The sequence below is a fragment of the Gorilla gorilla genome, chromosome 21, assembly GCF_029281585.2.
Source record: "Gorilla gorilla gorilla isolate KB3781 chromosome 21, NHGRI_mGorGor1-v2.1_pri, whole genome shotgun sequence".
Taxonomy (NCBI): domain Eukaryota; kingdom Metazoa; phylum Chordata; class Mammalia; order Primates; family Hominidae; genus Gorilla; species Gorilla gorilla.
In genome coordinates this window covers 30,681,965-30,701,771 of record NC_073245.2, presented here as the reverse complement: position 1 = coordinate 30,701,771, position 19,807 = coordinate 30,681,965, and the positions used below count along the sequence as shown (strand labels likewise).

Here is a 19,807-nt window from a genome sequence, read left to right as displayed (position 1 = left end):
GACTTGGGATGTTACTCTAAGTAAGATAAGATGGAGCACTCCAGTGAAGCTAAGAGCAGAGGAGTGATCTGAACTGACCTTTAGGTGTAAAGGAATCAATGTGGTTCCCTCATAGAGACTACACTTGCTTGGTTAGCTTGCCAGAGATTGGTTTTCTGACCACAAGCTTTGTAACAAAGCTTTCTTTGGCTTACTTTATAAAAGGTCAGATCTTTGGCCCAAAAACCGACCAGTGACTGGAGGCAGACAAGAGAAGAGGGAAGAGAGAGAAAGAAGTGCCAGAGAAGAGGAATGAGTGGCTGTGGAATCTGTAGCAAGCAAAGGTGTTAAGGAAGATGGGGACAGGCAGCCTGTGTCCCTCCTTACTGCAGCAGCGAGTAGTGATGAGAAGACAGGACGGAAACACTTTGTGGCCAGTGGGACAGGAAAGCTGGAGTACATTGGGCCATGTAATGGGCCCACACAGTGGCCTGAGCTTGTAACAATATGGAGACGGGCTTGCTGTTATCCCCAAATCTACTGACAGGCAGAGAGCAGGCACATTAAAAAGTGCCCCTGATGCTGACAAAAAAAAAAAAGGAGATCTGTCAGTGGCTGGAAAAGAATGAGACCAGAAAAATGTTGATGGGTCAGTACAACAACAATTTAATATGAATGGTTGCAAAAGGCAGCAAACACTGCAGATTGGCTCCACATCAGATATCCACCCAAATTGGGACCCCAGTTGTGCTTTATGTTGGTCTTTTCTCAATGGAAAGACCTGAGGGAATCTTGATCTTTGGCTCAGTGTTAATTGCAAAGATGTAATTCTATGAACCAGTGTTGCTAACTGAACCTTATGTCTTACTCAGAAAGGTGGCTGTGGTGTTTCAAAATATGACAGTATTAGGTTAGCTACATACAGGAGGACAATCATTTGTATTCTTCCAGAGACATTATTTCTGAGCATAAACCAGGTCTTTAGCACTTTTATAGTCTGCTATGAAGAAGCTTCTGTTCTGTCAGTTGACAGTCAGTCAGCGTCAGGTTTAAGCACAACAAGGAAAGGTTGACTCATATGGACTAAGGCTCCCAGGTCTTGGGAATGGGTCTCATTGTGACTGGAAATTTCATCACATCTTTGCATTCAAAAGTGTCAAACATTTGCTCATGCCTACTCAGTGCTAGCTGCTGAATGGCTGGACAGAGAAATGTCTTTCTGCCCAGTTCTATTATTTTTTATCCTTTTCAGTGAATGATGTCTAGAGAAACACAAAGACAGCAAAGCTCCTCCAGATAACTAGGTCATTCTAAGGCATTATGTACCATGTATGTGCTGTTACAGAAGGAGTAATTTAAAAGTTGGACAGAGAAAATTTAAGTCATTTGCTGTTTTTTACAACATTTTAGAATTGGTAAAGATACTCTTTTATATATTGTTTGGGTCTTAAGGTTTCTTCAAAGTTGAAAAGTAAGACAGGTTTGGAGAAAAGTATGGCCTGGTGTCATGACTGATGAATTTTTTGCGGTAAATATTCAGGCTTTGAAAAAAATCCCTTTCTCGAACGCCCTGGAAGTATCCCCCAAAACAGCTTTATAGCTTTTTCTGGTTCTACAATTTTACATACTCATTATACACATTTGGATAATACGAATATATGAAAAATAATTTAGGTATCAAGGGGTTCTCAAATTCTGCAGTCCCCTGCCAAGCATTACTGAAATCCTGGTGAATGTGCTTTCCAGGCTGGCTCTTGCTTGGGTGCATTCCTTTCTCTCTCTCTTCCCTGCACCTGCCTCGCTTACACACACAAACACGGTTTTACATGAATAGTCATCTGCATGGTCTAACACTGTGTTTTTGACTTAAAGCCTTGGATATTTTTCCACATCAGTAAGTGAAGAATTACATAAGACTTCAATGGCTGTAGTGTGTTCCACTGGACTCCTATAACAAAATTCCCTATCACCCATCCTTCAGGTCATGAGTTTCAGGCCTTCACATGCTGTTAGCAGATTGTGTGCCTGTGAGTGACTGCCCAGTGACCAGAAGGGCCTTCGGTTTCTTGTGTTAGGGACACAGAAGAGATGACAATATTGGAGGCTGCTCACAAGCTGGGATAATATGATGATTTCCTGGAGGTAAAGAGGGTTCCTTGGGGAAAGCCACTTCAGTCTTTACTGAGTTAATTTCACAGAAATGCCACCATTTTGAACTGTCTAGGAGGAAGGTCATTCCACTTGCAAACTGGCTCTGGTGTACTTTTTAAACAAACCAACTTGTGGGTGTACTTTTGTATTTAATAACTATTAAGTTCTGTGACTTGTACCATATCTCTCCTGTGTTCTTTTTGTTTTACAACAAAATAAAACAAAATATATTTCCAGGCATGCTTCCCTTAACCTCCTCCCTCACTTTTTTTTTAAAGTTACGGTATCTTTTTTGAAATTTTATTTTTCATTTTTTTGAGACAACGTCTAGCTCTGTTGCCCAGGCTGGAGTGCAGTGGCTCAATCATGGCTCACTGCAACCTCCACATCCCAGGCTCAAGCCATCCTCTCATCTCAGCCTCCCAAGTAGTTGGGACTACAGGCACATGCCATCATGTCCCGCTAACCTTTGTATTTTTTGTAGAGATGGGGTTTCACCCATGTTACCTAGGCTGGTCTCGAACTCTGGGCTCAAGTGATCTGCAGGCCTCAGCCTCCCAAAGTACTAGGATTACAGGTGTGAGCCACCGTGCCTGGCCAACTTTCTATTAGTATTACACTTAATCGGGTGAACAGTATGGGAGCCTGACTGTCTGGGTTCGAGTCTTGGCAGTGACCTACCCTTTCTAGTGGGGGTAAGAATGGTACCCACCATCCTGTGGTTGTTGGAGGTTGAGTCAATGTATACAAAGCTGTTTTGTGAGCTGTTATTACTGTTAATCATAATTATTTGACATGAGACGTTATTCGACAGCTGTAAACACTCTCCTCATCACTTTCCTGCCTCCTTAGTTAGAGGGGTAGAGGTGACTACAGCTCCTAGGCTGTAGTCATTTTATTTCTGTCTCCAACTTTTCCCCTCAGGAGTGATTTTGATTATAATGTAGGCTAGCTCCAATTCAGATCAAGAAAAGGAGGTCCAAGTGTGCATTGACTTTAAAATGTCTGATGAAACTTGATTCCTGATAGATAAATATATTAAAATGTAATATAACTCACATTTGATTTGGATATCAGTTTCTATAGTGTGTTTTATTATATTGGTATTTGATATCTGTTAAAAACAAAGTTTTAGAATCCTGTATTTGAGAAACGTGTGTCAAAAATGTTAAGTAAAAATAGCTCTACTTTTAAAAACTTTAACGCTAAGTATTTGGACTATATCTTTATACAGAATTACTTTTACACAAGGACTATCACTCCTGGATAACGGAGTGTTACTATTTATCTGATTTCTAAGAATTTGATGTTCTACATCTGGTTTACTTTATAGGAATAAAGAAATGAAAACAATATGCCTTCAGAAATGAAGTAGGATTAATATTATAATTTCTGTGATCTTTTCAGTTGACACTAGTGTTTGTTTCCTGTTGGAATTGGCAAATTTTATTTCAGGTGTCTGCCTACAAGGATATTTTTGGTTGTAAGTAACAAAAAACTCAAATATAAGCAAGTAATAAGAATTTCTTTCTCCTATAAAAAGAGGTCCCAAGGCAGGGAGGCCCCAGAGTTGGCTAATTCATGAGTTCGGTGATGTTGACAGTCCAGATGCTTTCCACCTCTTGGCTTTGCTATCCTTAGTGTGGCAGGTTTGTCCTCAGGGTGGCAAAATGCCCACAGCCATTGCACCCAGATAGAATGATATCCAAAGGCAGGAAAAAAAGGGACACTTCTTCCTTAAAATCAGTAAAGCTTTTCTCAGCTATCTTCATCAGACTTTCTATTGTTTTGTATTGACCAGCATTGGGTCACAGGCTTGAGTCACTGGCAAGGAGCATGTTGCCACCATAATTGGCTCAGCAGTATCAGGTCCTCCCTCTGGGGCTGCGAACAGGCCAGCTTCCGAGAGGGGCACTGCTTTGTGGAGGAGGAGATCCCTGAGCAAATGGAGGCTCTGTTAGGAAGAGGGAGGGTCTGTTTGTGGTTGGTGGGTGAGGTGAAGGAGCTGGAGAGAAAGCAACAGTGTCTGCTCCAGGCTGCTCTCAGTTTTTAGTTTAAAATACTATGAAGAATGTTTGTGGAAATAAATGGTCAGTTATGATAAATTTTTGAATATATATTTATGGAAAATTTTTTTATAATTTAAACTAGTATGTACAACATGGCTGTAATTGTATGTAAGAAACAAACCTGTCAGTGGAGCTAAAAGATGACTTTGTTTCATTTCCTATGGTCGTAGTCCCTTTGTGTTCCTATAAAGGAATAATGGGTAATTTATAAAGAAAAGAAGTTTATTTGGCTCATGGTTTTGCAGGCTATACAAGAAACATGGCACCAGCATCTTCCTCTTTTGAGGGCTTTAGGAAGCTTCCATTCATGGTAGAAGGCAAAGGGGAGTGGGCGTCACATGATAAGAGAGAGGAGGTGGTGCCAGCCTCTTTGTAACAATCAGTTTTCATGGGAACTAATAGAGAACTCACTCATTACTGTAAGGACAGCACCAGGATGTTCATGAGGAATCCACCCCCATGATCCATATGTCTTCCACCAGGCCCCACCTCCAATACTGGGGATCAGATTTCAACAAGAGATTTGGAGGGGACAAATATCCAAACTGTATCACTTGGAATAGGAATATACACTTTAGGCCCCAACATACATCCAGAAGTTTTATGTCAGGGTTCTAGGCTCCCCTTCCTTCTGATGGACCAGGCTAGTGGTGCTTGGGCACAGATTACATGGGTATCCGCTATTGGCCCTGGAGAGAAGTGAAAATTGGCCATTGGATTAGCGGTGTGGAACTCCTTAGCGCAGTGTCAGGGAGTGGTGTCAAAGCCTGATTGGACTGGATGCTTTTGTTGGGTGGGTGATTTAAGGTGTTTGTTTTATTATACATCATAAATTACGTATATACAAAACTGGTTTTTTTCACATGCATTAAATATTTAATATCTGATAAATACTTTCAATTGAATCAGGTTGAAACTGAGACTGGGGTTTTATTGTGTGAATACGTTAGAGGGAGAAAGAGGCAGAGGGGTTGAAGGACAGTGAAATGACTGACTAAAAAGAGGAACTGTGGAAGTTAAATTGAGAAAGAAAGGAAGTGAGGACTTGAGGGGCATCAGAGATAGTGACAAGATGGTGGGGTTATTGGATTCAAGGACCCAGTAAGGTTGAAGAGTTGTTGGACTTAAGGTTCCAGAAGGAGTGGGCGGGAAAGATAAGAAATAGCGGGTGATGAGAGAGTGGATTTCTTGAAACTGAGGCTTGCAGGTGGGGAGATTGTAAGTAACCATCAGGTCTAGGATCTGGCTGTGGGTGTGGGCGGCAGAGGTAGGGTAGAGGACAACCTCATTAGAAATGGGGGAGTCAGGCATCATATATATAAATGTTGAAACCACCAGGAGTGAAGACAGTGCTAGTAATATACTGAAAGATAGTCGGGCCCTGGAATCTTCGGTAGAATGTCTTGGGATGTGGGAAATATTGTGCAACTCCAGTCAGTGAAAGTTGGTACAGATGTAGTTGGAGGTAGATGGTGTGAGCAGCAGAGGAGCACTCTGTGTGTGAGGGAAGGACCAGAATGGTCTGGAGATTGCAGTGGGGAGCAAGGGGGCCACCTATCTCATCTTAGGCTTGGTGGTATGTGAGTGTAGGAGGAAGACAAAAGCCTTACCAGGCAGACTGCAAGGAAGCAGTGTGCTGAGGGGACTTCCAGGTTTCAGGTACAGCTGAAAGGAAACAGCCTTTACAGGTGGCATAGAAGATGGAATTTGGTGAGCTTTATTGGATATAGTGGGTGGGAGGGTAGGGTGAGGAAGCTAGGGTGAGATTAGTGATGCCCAGAGCTGTGTGGGGGTGACAGTCAGAGATGAAGATCATGTGGGAATTGGATTTCCCAGGAGATGGATGGAAACCTGAGTGCAAGGCCTGATGGGATATCTCCTGATGTGTACCTAGGGGGTGGTCCATGATTACTTCTAATTATAGTCTCCTTACTGAGTGTGGTTTCTTAGGCAGCTCATGGTAGCTAGGTAAGGAGGAGGGAATGGGGGGTCTTGCAAGGAGCAAGGGGAGGATCTCCCATCACTCTGGTGGGGTGCTGTGTATTAAAGGAGGGGCCAGGGTTATCTTGAGTACGTTATTACTTAAGTTCTGGATGACTTCAGGAGTAATTCCATATCAAATGTTTCCAGTGATGTTTATGCTAAAGTGGATGCAGATTGAAAGTATAATACTTCAGAGAATTTTTCTGAAATACGAAATCTTGATGATGTTAGACAAGTGTACTTGTAGAATACACTTATGTCTTTTGGTTCATAAAGCTTTGCAGAAATTCTATAAATAACCTTAGACTGAAAAAGATATGACAGAGATGAGGGGGGTAGTGGACAGGGAAGGTTTGGGGAAGGGTGAGTGAGGTTAGGGGTGGATTTTCTTGAAGCAGAAAATCCAGGAAGGGATTTGCTGCTGGTATTTCGGTTTGTGGGATGGAACTTAGATGACAGGCCAGGAACTGAGGGAACCTCTGCCCTGAGCTGCTGGCTGAATCTGCAGGAGGAGTGAGCTCCCTAACTGAGAGTGATTATGTTAATTTTCTTTAATTTTTGAAACTCCTTGTAACAATTGTATTGAGTCTTTTTTGTGATCTCTACCAATTTTCCTCACTTTAATTGAGAGGAGGAAATTGCGGGCCTGAGGACATATTGTATTTTTTTATTTTTATCTTTTTGAGACGGAGTCTCGCCCTGTCACCAGGCTGGTGTGCAGTGGTGCGATCTCGGCTCACTGCAACCTCTGCCTCCCGGGTTCAAGTGATTCTCCTGCCTCAGCCTCCCAAGGAGATGGGATTACAGGCGCGCACCACCATGCCCAGCTGATTTTTGTATTTTTAGTAGAGACGGGGTTTCACCATGTTGGCCAGGATGATCTTGACCTTTTGACCTCGTGATCTGCCCGCCTTGGCCTCCCAAAGTGCTGGGATTACAGGCGTGAGCCACTGTTCCTGTCTTATTTTTTAGAAAGTGTGATTTTGGTAATATTTACTCATAGTTATGCCTTAAGTTTTACATTTGTAGCAGGCATAATATATATGTGTGTGTAAAACAAATACGATGGTGATAATTCCTTGCTGTTTTGTAGAAAATAAGGTGTTAAAAGGTAAAAGAATATAATTAAATTAATATAAATTCACTTAAAATATATCAACAAGTTTAAAAATTTTAGTGCTGAGGAGGATGTTTCTGATTTCAGATTTTTCTTACATAACATAGAGACTTATGTATAATAGATGGTATATAAAAGGTAATTTAACAATATGAATGCTATTGGTAACTTAAGGGATGAACATACATTTGTTCCATCATTCTTTCGAAAATGTTACTATTTACTAGAAATTAATACTAGCTGCAGGGTGGACCTTCACTGCTTGTTACTTTTAGTAATTTATCATCTGTATCTAGGGTAGTAATCCTGACTCCTGATTTGGAGGAATCTTTTTTGGTCCATTATTGTAAGAGGTTTTACCTTGATTTTTAAAAAATCATTTTTGTTATTTGCTGTGACCTTCAGGAATGCTTGAAAGGATTAATTATGAAGCCTCTCTATATATCTAAATTCTGCTCTTTGATGTGTTTATTTAGTACACATGTATTCAATACCTGTGCTTTGGCTGAATGGAGACCTGACACTCTCTGCTAACAGTCTGGTCGGGGAGACTGAGGTATAGAAGTAGGAGGGGATCTAAGAGCAGTATGTGAGGAGCTGGGCAAGGTGTCCTTACCTGTGAACTGACTTGTGGGGATGACTAGGGCTTAGCTAAGGGGACTAAGGGGACTCTGTGCTTCCTTCACAGCCCACTTCCTATTCCATCCTTCCCCACCTGGGCTTGTCACACCGCATCTTTGACCAGATCTCGAGTTTCACGCCATGATAGCACTGGGGCTGGAGTCTTTTGTCTGATGCATTAAGTTTTCTGCTTTGTAAATTAGTATTTTCATCCACATGAATACTTTGTATTTGCAAATAATCAGTCCAGGATACTTTTTTTTTTTTTTTTTTTTTTGAGATGGAGTTTTTCTGTTGTTGCCCAGGCTGGAGTGCAGTGGCGCAGTCTTGTCTCACCGCAACCTCTGCCTCCCAGGTTCAAGTGATTCTCCAGGAGACATTTTAAAGTCTGTATTTATAGGCATTTTTCAGATGTGAATTTCTCTTTAATAATGATGATGATAAGAGTGTTGATTGGCCATTAAAGCCAGTCATCCCTGGTATACCTCCTGTTTAATGATCTGATTGCCTGCTGAATCTGGAAAGTCTTATTTTGTAGGTTTTTGCCTCCTGATGTAGATAAGCTTCTAACCTGCAGTTAGCACATTACTGCACGCACAGGTACCGAAACATACTGGCTGGTGTCAGGAAAAGGAATTCCTGCCTTCACTCTGGCTAGCATGGATCACTGTTGACAGAAACTTTGTGTCAGAGGGCAGCCTCTGTAACTTGGATTCATTTTTCCTTCTTTTCCTTCTTTAATGGAGGGGATGATGTGTTATACTTGGGGGTATCTCTTCATAGGTTTGCTGGCTCTTACGACCAGTGAGGCTGTTCTGTACTGAGTTTCTTCTTCCGCACCACCATTTCTATAATTTGCATAACAAACCTTCCCAAACCTAGCAGCTTCCGTGAGCTTTACAGCAACAGGCATCCATTTTTCTCCCTCACTGTGTTGGGTCTGTATTCGCTGGGGTGGTTCTTCTTCTCACTGACGGTTGCCTGGGGTTGGCTCCAGACTGGTGGGTTGGGTTCAGCTTTTCATGAATTTTCTCATTTTGCTTGGATCAGCAACTACTTGGGGCTCTCCCAGCAACCACTGCCACATTTTTAAGGCCTTTTTGGCCAAAGCAAGTCAGGAGATCAGTCCTGGATCACTGTGGTTGGGCACCATCCAAATGTGTAGATGGAAGGAAGGAATGATTTGTGGCATTTCTGCAAACTACCCAGGGACCTAGGCAGCTGTTTAAATGTGAAATCGCCAGAATCATATTAGCCTATAAGTAAGTAATGGTGCATTACTAATGATATCCATCCTTGTCCGCATTTTCTGTCTTGTGTCTGACTAGTTCTTTTGCACTTCATTATTTTCCTTGTTCTCACTGAGTGCTTCTGAATGACTGTTTTATTAAGTTGTCAAGTTTGCCTTACATTCTTCACTTACCCTTTTTCCTATCACCAGCCTGTTATCTTGATCATCAGGCCTTCAGTGCCATTATCCAGGGAATTTCACTAAAATAGTAAAGGACACCTATCTTCATCTACACACAGGACTGTAGGCAGGGCTTGGATGGCTCTTAGTTCTGGCTTGGGAATGGAGGGGTGTAGGCAGTATAGAAGGTGCAGGGGGGTCATTCCCTATTAGAGGAGAACTGAACACGAGCTCCTTCCTCCCTTGATAGCAGCCCACTGGGGCTCCTGAGTGAGATGAGGACTTTTTCCCTTCCTTTGGTGCTTTCTAGGGGTCTGCTGAAGCAGGTTTTTGTGAGACTGTGTTATGACCCTTCCAAATAAGAAGCAATAGAATTGCTATTGAAGAGGATTGTATGTGGAAGGAAATAGATGGATAATCCTACTGGTTTGTGGGTGTGTATACTGGTAGTACTTACTGCTGTATTAGGATTAGTGACCTTTGCTAGGAGCAAAGTAATTCTAAAACTACTGACATTTCTATAATGCTGACTGAAGCTCTTATAAGCATTCTACATATGCTCATTTTATCATCACAGCAGCCCTGTGATGTAAGAACCATTGTTAGCCCTATTTTTTTTTTTTTTTCTGAGATGTTGTCTCACTTTGTCGTCCAGGCTGGAGTGCAGTGGTGTGATCTCGGCTCCTCCCAGGTTGAGGCAATTCTCCTGCCTCAGCCTCCCGAGTAGCTGGGATTACAGGCATGCGCCACCATACCCAGCTAATTTTTGTATTTTTAGTAGAGTTGGGATTTCACCATGTTGGCCAGGCTGGTCTTGAACTCCTGACCTCAAGTGATCCACCAGCCTCGGCCTCCCAAAGTGCTGGGATTACAGGTGTGAGCCACCATGCCTGGCCTGTTAGCCCTATTTTTAAGATGAAATTGAGGATTGGAGTGTTTAAATAACTTGTCCAAGGTCCTGTGGCTTCTGCATTTGAATCCAGGCAGTCTGCCCCAGAGGTTTTGCCCTCAACCTTTGCTGTTGCCTTCCAGCTAGATGTGGAGAAATACTTAATCAACAAGAGGTTTAGCTGGACAAAGGAGTGGAAGAGGGTGATTTTGGGTGGTATGTAGAAGATTATCTTTGGTTGGTGGTGCAGGAAAATGAGAAGTTAAAGGAGATTTCTTTAAAAATTCAGAAGTGACCTCTAGCTCTGCCAGGCTGTCTGCCGTTTGCTTCTCTGTGGTTAATTTGGACATGCTTCCCTGAATTCTGTAATAGTAGTAAGCCAGTGTGCTAGCATCCATTCCATGCCAAACCGTGGAAGCCATCCCTTCAAAGGCGGGTTCCCATCTGGACTCTGGAGCGTGGCCTTGCCCTCCCTCCCTTTTCCCTACAGCCCTGAGAGGCTGTGGGGCAAGTTCCAGGAGCTTCTTCTTCAGTGTCACTCAGTCCTGTTTCTTACCTTGGGCTTTTCCTCCTGCTCTTTCTCCTCTGGCTCTCCTGCTCATCCTCAAGGTGATGATTTATTTCTTTTATATTCCTAACTGATTTATTCCCATTTGTCCCTTTGTACCGCTCAGTTATGGAGTCGCAGGACCAGAGCAGGGGTTCTGTTGACATCCCCAACAGGCTGTGTTACCTTGGGCAGGTCACTGGAGATCCTGACCCTGAGGTTTCTTTCTCTTAACCACACCTGCCCATCTATTTCACTGGGCTATGGTGAGGGTCAAATAAAATAAACTCATGAACATTTCCTTTAAAGCATAAGGCATGACATAAATGAATGACATTAGCGTTCCCAGCTTCCCCATGTGGCCTTATCCACTCCCTGTTTTGGTGTCCAGCATGGGCTTCAGCCATGGTGCCTGTTCTGTTACTTGTTTGTTTACCTGTGCACCCCTGAGGGCCTCAGGTCTTATTCTCTTTGAATTTTTTAAAGCTTAGCACCGCACTTGTTGACATGGATAGGGGCTAGTAAATGTTTGAATGAGTGGGTCAAGAATGCCTGTCTGAAGGAAGTTTGTGGTCATAGTTGTCTTTTTTTTTTTTTTAAATTGAGCAAAGCCTTCCTGTTATATCTCTATGTTTCTTGAAATTAGCCTTGTTAAAAATTAGGCTTTTGATCCTTTCTTGTGTTTCTTTTCGCAGGTTGTTAAATTCCATTGCCTGTGATTGTCTTCCCTGAGACCTATGCTTGCTTTATAAATATTCTTCTGATGAGTCTTTTAAAAAAAGACAAATCAAGAAATGATTCTAGATTTTGAATTAAAGATAAAATATCTGATATTTGTTATTTGGTTATTCATTTAACAAATGTATTAAGTACCTTTCTTGTACCAAGCTCCGTTCTTCAGGCTGGGGATGCAACAGTGAACAAAGCAGATGAGATTTCTGCCTTCATGCCGCTTACATTCTAGCAGCCAGACAACGAGGCAGCAAATTAATAAAGGGATGATTTCAACTCTTCTGAAGTGCTGTCAGGGGGAATTGCGTGAAGAGGGTGCCCAGACCACTGAGGAGTTCTCAACACATGTACATAAACTGAGTGTGCTGTAGATGCTATGCTTCTGGGTTCACTGTGTTTTGGGTTCCCTGGAATGTATCTAGTTGTCTTGTTAGTGAGTACTTAAGCTCAACACCACCAATGCCTTATCCACAAGAAAGATATTGGATGGCTGAGGATAAAGGTGGTTGTTACCTGGACTTTTGAGCTCATGAGGACATCTCAGTGTGTAAGAGGGATCCTTAAACATGCTGAGGACCCTCTTTGTTTGGTTTGCTGATACTTGAGTGTCTGAGGGAATGAGGGAATAAGGGAGGGAAAGATGGGGACTTGTTGATCTCCCAGTAGCTTTCTGTGCCAGCTTGCTGCATCAGCACACCCACATCCTCCATGCTAGAGAAATTGTTTGCCAGCTTATGGCATTCTGTGTCTGAGGCACGTTCACTGCAGAGCCTACCAAGGGAGAGGGCCGGGGGGAGGAGGAAATGTGGAGTGACATATGGGGGCACTTGCAGGTTTCTTTGAGGAAGTCATGTGTGACCCAGGTTCTGAAAGATGAGACCTGTTGATTAAAAAAATTAAAGTTAGTTTTATTCAGAAGTCTTGCTGAGGTTCGCAACCAGGGAGAGTCAGAGAGTGTCTGTTAGACTGCTCCAAAGTAGTGCTTTAGCCCACAGTTTATATACAGGTGGCGCACTCTGCATGTGCTCAGAAGTTACATTAAGTGTGCTCAGAAGTTACATTAGAGCAAAATCTTACCAAGGTTTGGGTGTGAGGGTCCATCTGGTTATAGATTATAGAGGCGTAGTCATTAATCCTGTCAGATATTATCTTATATACAGGAAGAGGCAAGGGCTAAGACGAATGTATCTTTTTTGAAAATGCAGTGATTCAGGCAGGAGATGTGGGAATCGGTGCTGTATCCTGCTTATCATCTTCAGGGCATTCTTCTGAAGGGCTGCGCCGAGTCTTTGAGTCAGGGGCTTTGTAAAATTCTGCTGGCAAGGGGTTTTGTGCAATTCTGCTGTTATGTAAGCAGGATGAACAGACATAGTGTCTACATTTGCTACTTTGTGTCATACACTGAACCAGCTGCATGAAGATCTGGGAGTGGGGGTAGCATCCTGCAGGGGCCCCAAGTGAAGAATATGTTTGGGAAGTTTGGGGAATGGAAAGAATCCACAGTGGTTAGAGGATAGGGAGTGAAGGGGAGAGTGGTGTGCAGTGAAGTTCGTGTTGAGTGGGGGAAATCAGGCAGGGCCTTGCCCGGCCATGGTAAAGAGTTTGGATTTTAAGTACTACTGGAGGCAGATGGAAGGTTTTGAGTGGAGGAGTGGTCTGATTTGACTGACTATTAAATATTCGAGTTGGCCGCTATGGGGAATGGAAGAAGAGTGGAAGCAGGGAACCCAGGCAATGGGCAGAGGTCACAGCCTGTGTGAGGGTTCATGGCCACATAGACCAGGCAGGGCCGTGGAGAGCAGAAGCAGTCCAGGGCTGGAACACGTACATGTTAAAGGCAGGCTAAAAGAGTGGCATACTGGGGATGGGTAGTGAGGAATGATGCCCAGGCTTTGGCCAGAGCAGCGGGGTGGATGGGGGTTCCAACTTACTGGGACGGAAAAGCCAGAAGGAAGAACAGGATCTGATGGAGGACTTCCCTGTGGACGTGTTTAATTTGAGAGGCCTTTAAGACCCTCACGTGGAGAAATCAGCTGGCAGCAGTCTGTGAGACTAGAGCCCGCAGTGGGAGATGTCAGGGCTGCAGATGGAAATCAGAAGTCCTCAGCAGAGATGAGATGAGATTTGTCTTTTGATTGCCCCAAGGATTGAGGGTTAGGCTATTTCTTCCCTGTAGGTTTGTAAGTTGTAGTCATTATTTTATCATTGTATGTGTAGGCTAATTCATGGATTCTCAATTCATTCAAGAAAATATTGAGGCCGGGCGCGGTGGCTCACGCCTGTAATCCCAGCACTTTGGGAGGCCGAGGCGGGTGGATCACGAGGTCAGGAGATCGAGACCATCCTGGCTAACACGGTGAAACCCCGTCTCTACTAAAAATACTAAAAATTAGCCGGGCGTGGTGGCGGGCGCCTGTAGTCCCAGCTACTCAGGAGGCTGAGGCAGGAGAATGGCGTGAACCCAGGAGGCGGAGCTTGCAGTGAGCCGAGATCGCGCCACTGCACTCCAGCCTGGGCAACAGAGCGAGACTCCGCCTCAAAAAAAAAAAAAAAAAAAAAAAGAAAATGTTGAACTAAATATTGTGCTAGATGCATGGGACATAATGATTCACGAGATAGACTGTGGGTTCTGTGAGGGCAGGGAATATGTCTCATAGACGAGACCGATTATTCCATCAGAATTAAGTCAGGAATTCAATCAGAATTCCACTAGAATTAAATAAAGTGTGATGTGTTCTGTGACAGGGAAGCATAGAGTGGGGGCCACACAGCAGAGGCGCAGACCTAGTCTTGGGGGTAAGATGGGGATGTTTTAGCTGACTAGTGAGGGTGAGTAGGAGCCAGCTGAGTGAAGCTGGCTTCAGAAAGAGGGCTCAGTTAGTAAGATGGGCTAGCAGTTTGCATTAGAGTTGAAGTGTACTGAACTCTTCCTTGGAACTGGCAAATTCTCCACAAGGCACTCAAGGATTCCTTGTCAAGATTGTATAGCTCGTAGGAATGTTAATATTCATGTGGGTTGGTGATACTAGTTTCATTGCTACCTGCTTTCACACAGTAAATTTGTTCCTTCCTAGGAATTTTCACAGCTGTGTGCCCGGTTTTATTTTGGTGCAGTAAATATAGTGTGAAATTGGCAGCTCATAAGACTTTATAAGCACCTTACCTGCATTATTTCAAAGAGCCAGGGCACATTTTTGCACGAAAAGCTCTTATACAATTATCAGAGAAAAACAACTCTTCAGAATCATCTGCATTATTGCTAACGTTATATAATTTGAAAATCATAATATGTATGTTCACATAGATTCACAGTGTTAGGACTGCAAAAGCAATTGGTACCACACTGTTACAGACTGAAGAGCAACACATTTTTTTCTTGAGTAATCCTTGCAGAATTTTAAGGAAGCTTTTTGTTGTTTGTTTGTTTGTTTTTTGCTTTGTTTTGTTTTGTTTTTAAGAGACAGGGGTCTCACTCTGTTGCCCAGGCTGAAGTGCAGTGGCTCAACCATAGCTCACTGTAGCCTCAGGAAACTCCTGGGTTCGGGCGATTACCCTGCCTTAGCTTCCCAAGTAGCTGGGATTATAGGTGTGAGCTACAATGCCTGGCTTCAGAAAGCTGTTTTTACTTTTCCTCAGATGCTAGTGTATTCTCCCAAAGTGCCAACTCCTTGGTCAGTACTCTGTAAATGGCACAAACAACCTTGTTTACTGAGGAAAATGTACAAAGGTGTGTTGACAGTGGATAACTACTTTGACCCCCCAGCATTGTGAGGTTTTACCCTGGCTGATCGGGGCCCTTGGAAGAACTGGCTGTATTGCTAATCAGCCCCAGTGGGAGTTGTCACTGTGCTAAGTTCCCCACACCCCCGCCTATCTATCCGCAGTCTGTGGTTTAGCAAAACTGTCTAGTACAAGAGGGGCAACTCTAGGAACACATGGTAGATCCTACAGTGTCCATACATGAGTGGGGGCAGGTCATTTAGAAGCTTGTGGTTGGGGAGCATGTGCTAGTTCACTTGAGCTGGTTTCTCTTTTCATGCCCAGAGAGTTATGTTGGTGGGGAGGGAGCAGAGATTGGTCCATTTAGGAGCTCCACCAGCAAAGTTGTTTTTCAGAGGTACAAACCCATCCCTCTTCACGGCCTGTGTCAAAAACTGCCTCCTCCATGAACCTCTACTTCCTCATCCCGTAACAGGAAGTCATGTCCCTCCCCAGACCTGCCCCCGCTTACCTCCAGCCTTCTAGCTGGTCTGTCGTTGCTGGCTCCTGTCAGCTCCGACCTCCCTGAATTGGCCCCACAGTCTCCTGAGCAGGGCTGAGTGGTGGGTGGTACTCAAGGTTCAATTAAGAACTCTCTTAGGTGGAGAATAAACAAACAGGAATACTGTTTTGTTTTGTATTGTCTTATAAGGGAATGAAACTAGTTGTACTTGCCTTCTTTTCCGAGAAGTTTGTTTCTAAATTCTTGTGATTTTATAAAGTGAATTGTCATAAATGGAAACTTTTTCTTTTCAGATAATGTGGATGCAAATGATCTTAAGCAGTTTTTTGAGACCAACTATTCTCAGATATATTTCATCTTCTATGAAAATTTTATAACACTGGAAAATAGTTTGAAATTAAAAGGTAAGCATTTCAGTAGTTTTTTTTAAAAAAACATTCGGGCATTTTTATAAGTTGTATATATCATGAGCCACAAATTATACATTTTTAAGCTTTCTTTCTTGCCAAGCCTTTAGCAAAGCTGTGAGAGCACAGTGGACAGGGTGGCATCTTTGTTTCTCTTGAGCTTTCACTTATACGGATGTTAATTGAACAACACATGGCTAGCAAAAATAGCAGAAGGAACCCTTAGAAAGCATGATTTTCAAAGGAGTAAGTTACTTAAAAAGAAAGAAAAGTAATACATGCATACTATTAAAAAAATTTAGATTCCATAAAAGGGTCTGAAATGAAAACTCAAGTGTCTGTTTTGCCCTGCTTGCAGAGGCAACCACTATTAAAGATTTCCTGCATCTCCTTCCAGATATATTATTAATGTATTATGTTTATATATGTTTGTGACTATATTCTTTGAAAATCAAACCAACAAGGTGACATTATACATTCTGTTCTGTATACATTATACGTCCTGTCACCTAAGTGGTAGGATAGTGTAGCCTGGGGAGCCAGACTGGGTTGGGAACCTGGCCCCACCCTTCTAGGTGTTTCTCCTTGGGCAAATTAATCTGTCTCTGAGCTGGCTTCCTCCTGTCAGCGTTAAACAGGTTCACAGGTATCCTAGCATTTTAGGACAGAGTTTGACACATAGTCCATGGTCAGTAAGTAGTAGCTGCTGTCACCATCTTCTTTCATTTTCATGTAGTCTGTGGGCTGAATCTGAATCCCCACAGCTCTATGAAGTAGATGTCATTCATTTATTTAAAAAATAAGCCATATGCATAAATAACTGTGAAAAAAGTTAAAAAGTCAGTTGTTCTGTAAGAGAGATTTAGACAGAATTCTGTGGTTCTTGGGAAGTGGGAGAGATGACTTCCTGCTGAGTATATAGATGAGGCTTTGGGGAAGAGGTGGCCTTGGGAATGGACCTTGAAGGACAGCAGGATTTCAGGTGGAAGAGAGCGGCACTGCTGCTGGAGGGGAGAACATGAGCAAAGGTAGGGCTGTTCTTACGACACGTATGGGAAATGCATTTTGTTTTTCTTGCAGCAAAGGTGTGTGAAAGAGATTTGCAGGAAATTAGATAATGCTTGCAAGGAGCCTTGAATTCTAGGCTAAGGAGTTTGGACTTTGTTCTGGAGGTGGTTAGAGCTCTTGAAAGTGTTTGTTACTATCACAAGTGTCTTGTAAAGTAGCAATTGAACCAGAGGCAAGAACACCAATTGGAAGGCTGATGCTGTCATTCATGTGAGGGATGGTGATGCCTGATCCAGAGAGGCAGTAGTTAAGGGAAAAGAAAAGTGTTGTGTCTCAGTGGGTCTACCATCTATGAGACTTGGTTATAAGGGAAAGGGAGAAGTCAAAGATGCTTTCAGGACACTGAGTCTGCTTTGTGAGGTGCCATTAGCAGTAGGAACCCTGGAGGGGAGCCAGATTTGGAAGGCCGGAGGGTGAGAGTGGCTTTGGGCAGTCTGTGTTTGAGGTGCATGGGGGATACCTTGGTGTAGGTGTTGGCTGGACAGTACAATATAGGTGACTGGAGCTTGGGAGAAAAGAGGTGAAATCGTGCTATTGCCAAGGGAAAAAGTATATACAGAGAAAGAGAGTGATGGTCAGAACTTTTAGATAATTCCTTATTTTATTGGGTATATGCAAAGGAAAGCGATGGAGTAGTGGGAGGGGTACCAGGAAAGGGTTTTGTCACAGAGGCCCAGGGGAGAGAGAATTGAAGGCATGTAGAGTCAGCCTATTGGTGCATGAGGTGCAGCTGGGCTGGGGAGTAAGAGCTCATCAGTGTGGTTGTTAGTGAGTGCGGAGAGAAAGGTTCTAGGTGAGGAGCAGGTCAGAAGCCAAACAGATGGACATGGAGTCACAGGGCGGTGAGCTGGTGAAGATGACCCATGAGAATATCCTTTCAGAAAGTTTGATGTGAAGACACAGATTATATCTCACCCTGGTCATGGGAAGGTTATTGAGGAATGCATTGGCCTGTTTGCAGACTGAGGAGTGGGTCAGCTGGAGGGGGAGATAACTAATGGTGCAGGTGTTGGGGGAAGTGGGTTGAGACAGGTCAAGGAAAAAGAAGAGACATGGAGAGGAGCGTACAGGTGACCTTTCTATGTAAGGAGGAGCAGATAAGGGGATAGTGTAGATATGGAGACATTTTGAGGTGGAGAGGAAAAATCGAGGGACCCCTTGTCAGATGCCCTGATTGCTCCTGTAGAACAGGCAGTTGTCAAGCATGGAGCGGAAGGAATTCAGGGTGAGGCACTGTGGTGGTCTTTGATTGTGGCCATTCTTGCAATCTACTGCAAAGAATCATAATGAAGAACCAATAAAATGGTGAGATTTTTGAAGTCTTTTGCTTTTAGTATAATCTGTGTTCGATTGGAGTGCAGGGAAGACACTGTACCTTAAAAAAGAATAAAAGAAAATGCCTACAAGGAATAATGAAATAAATAATCTTGTGATAACTTGCAGTTATTCAGGCCAAAACTCCGGAGTTATTGACTCTATCTTCAAAATACATCCAGAATCACCGGCCTGTTCTCATTGCCTACACTGGTAACACTGAAACTCCTGATATCCTCACCTGGATTATAGCATTAGCCGCAGAAATGGTCTCCCACCTCCACACTTGTGCCCTCTCCCATCCCATAGTTTCTTGTCAAAAGAGCAGCTGGAGTCCTCCTTTAAAAATATGAGTCAGGCGCGGTGGCTCACACCTGTAATCCCAGCACTTTGGGAGGCCGAGGCGGGCAGATCACGAGGTCAGGAGATCAAGACCATCCTGGTTAACATGGTGAAACCCCGTCTCTACTAAAAATACAAAAAAATTAGCCGGGTGTGGTGGCAGGCGCCTGTAGTCCCAGCTACTTGGGAGGCTGAGGCAGGAGAATGGAGTGAACCCAGGAGGTGGAGCTTGCAGTGAGCCGAGATCGCGCCACTGCACTCCAGCCTGGGAGACAGAGCGAGACTCCATCTCAAAAAAAAAAAAAAAAAAAAGGGTCAAATCATGATTCTTGGCTGCTGTAAAGTTTCAAACGGGTTCTCATTCCCAGTTATTACAGTGGTCTCAGGCTCCACCTAATCTGCCTTCCTTTGCCTCACCTACTCTCCAACCTCAGCTTCTCCAGCTGTCCCGCTTGTGTGCTCCAGCCTTAAGGGCCTCTGACTGTTTTCTGACTAAGCCAGACATGTTCAGCTACAGGGACTTTGCATTGTTCAGTTCCTCTGCCTGGAATACACCTCCCCTAAATTTCCGTATGGCTTGCTTCCAAACCCCCACATTTCCATATGGCTTGCTTCCTAACCTCAAAGGATCTTTTCTCAGATGTTACCTTACCAGAGAGATGTTCTCTGACTTCCCCAGTCAAAATTGCATACCATCTTTTTTGGCTTCTGTGTCTGCATTCCTTCTTGTTTTTCTCACTCATTTATAGAATGCCCCCTCCTGCCAGAATATTAACTTGTTGGGGGCAGGGATTGTTGTCTGTTTTGCTCACTCCTGTATCCTCAGGGCCTAGAATAATCCCTGGCATATAGACATTCTGTAGTATTTATTCAGTGAATGAATGAATGATATCTACTTCATTGAGCTGTGGGGATTCAGTTAGATCAGGGGTCCACAGCTTATAGCTGCCTGTTT

The 19,807-nt window shown here is 43.5% G+C and overlaps 1 protein-coding gene across 7 annotated transcripts in view; it reads left to right on the top strand.

The window, feature by feature from the left end:
- Positions 1 to 19,807, top strand: part of RALGAPA2 (Ral GTPase activating protein catalytic subunit alpha 2) — a 325,720-nt gene that overhangs the window by 16,156 nt on the left and 289,757 nt on the right. For all 7 annotated transcript variants that reach the window (XM_055373507.2, XM_055373512.2, XM_063702324.1 and 4 more), the window contains exon 2: positions 16,015 to 16,125. In XM_055373507.2, coding sequence (XP_055229482.1) covers positions 16,015 to 16,125 — 111 coding nt within the window. The remainder of the gene's footprint in view (positions 1 to 16,014; positions 16,126 to 19,807) is intronic.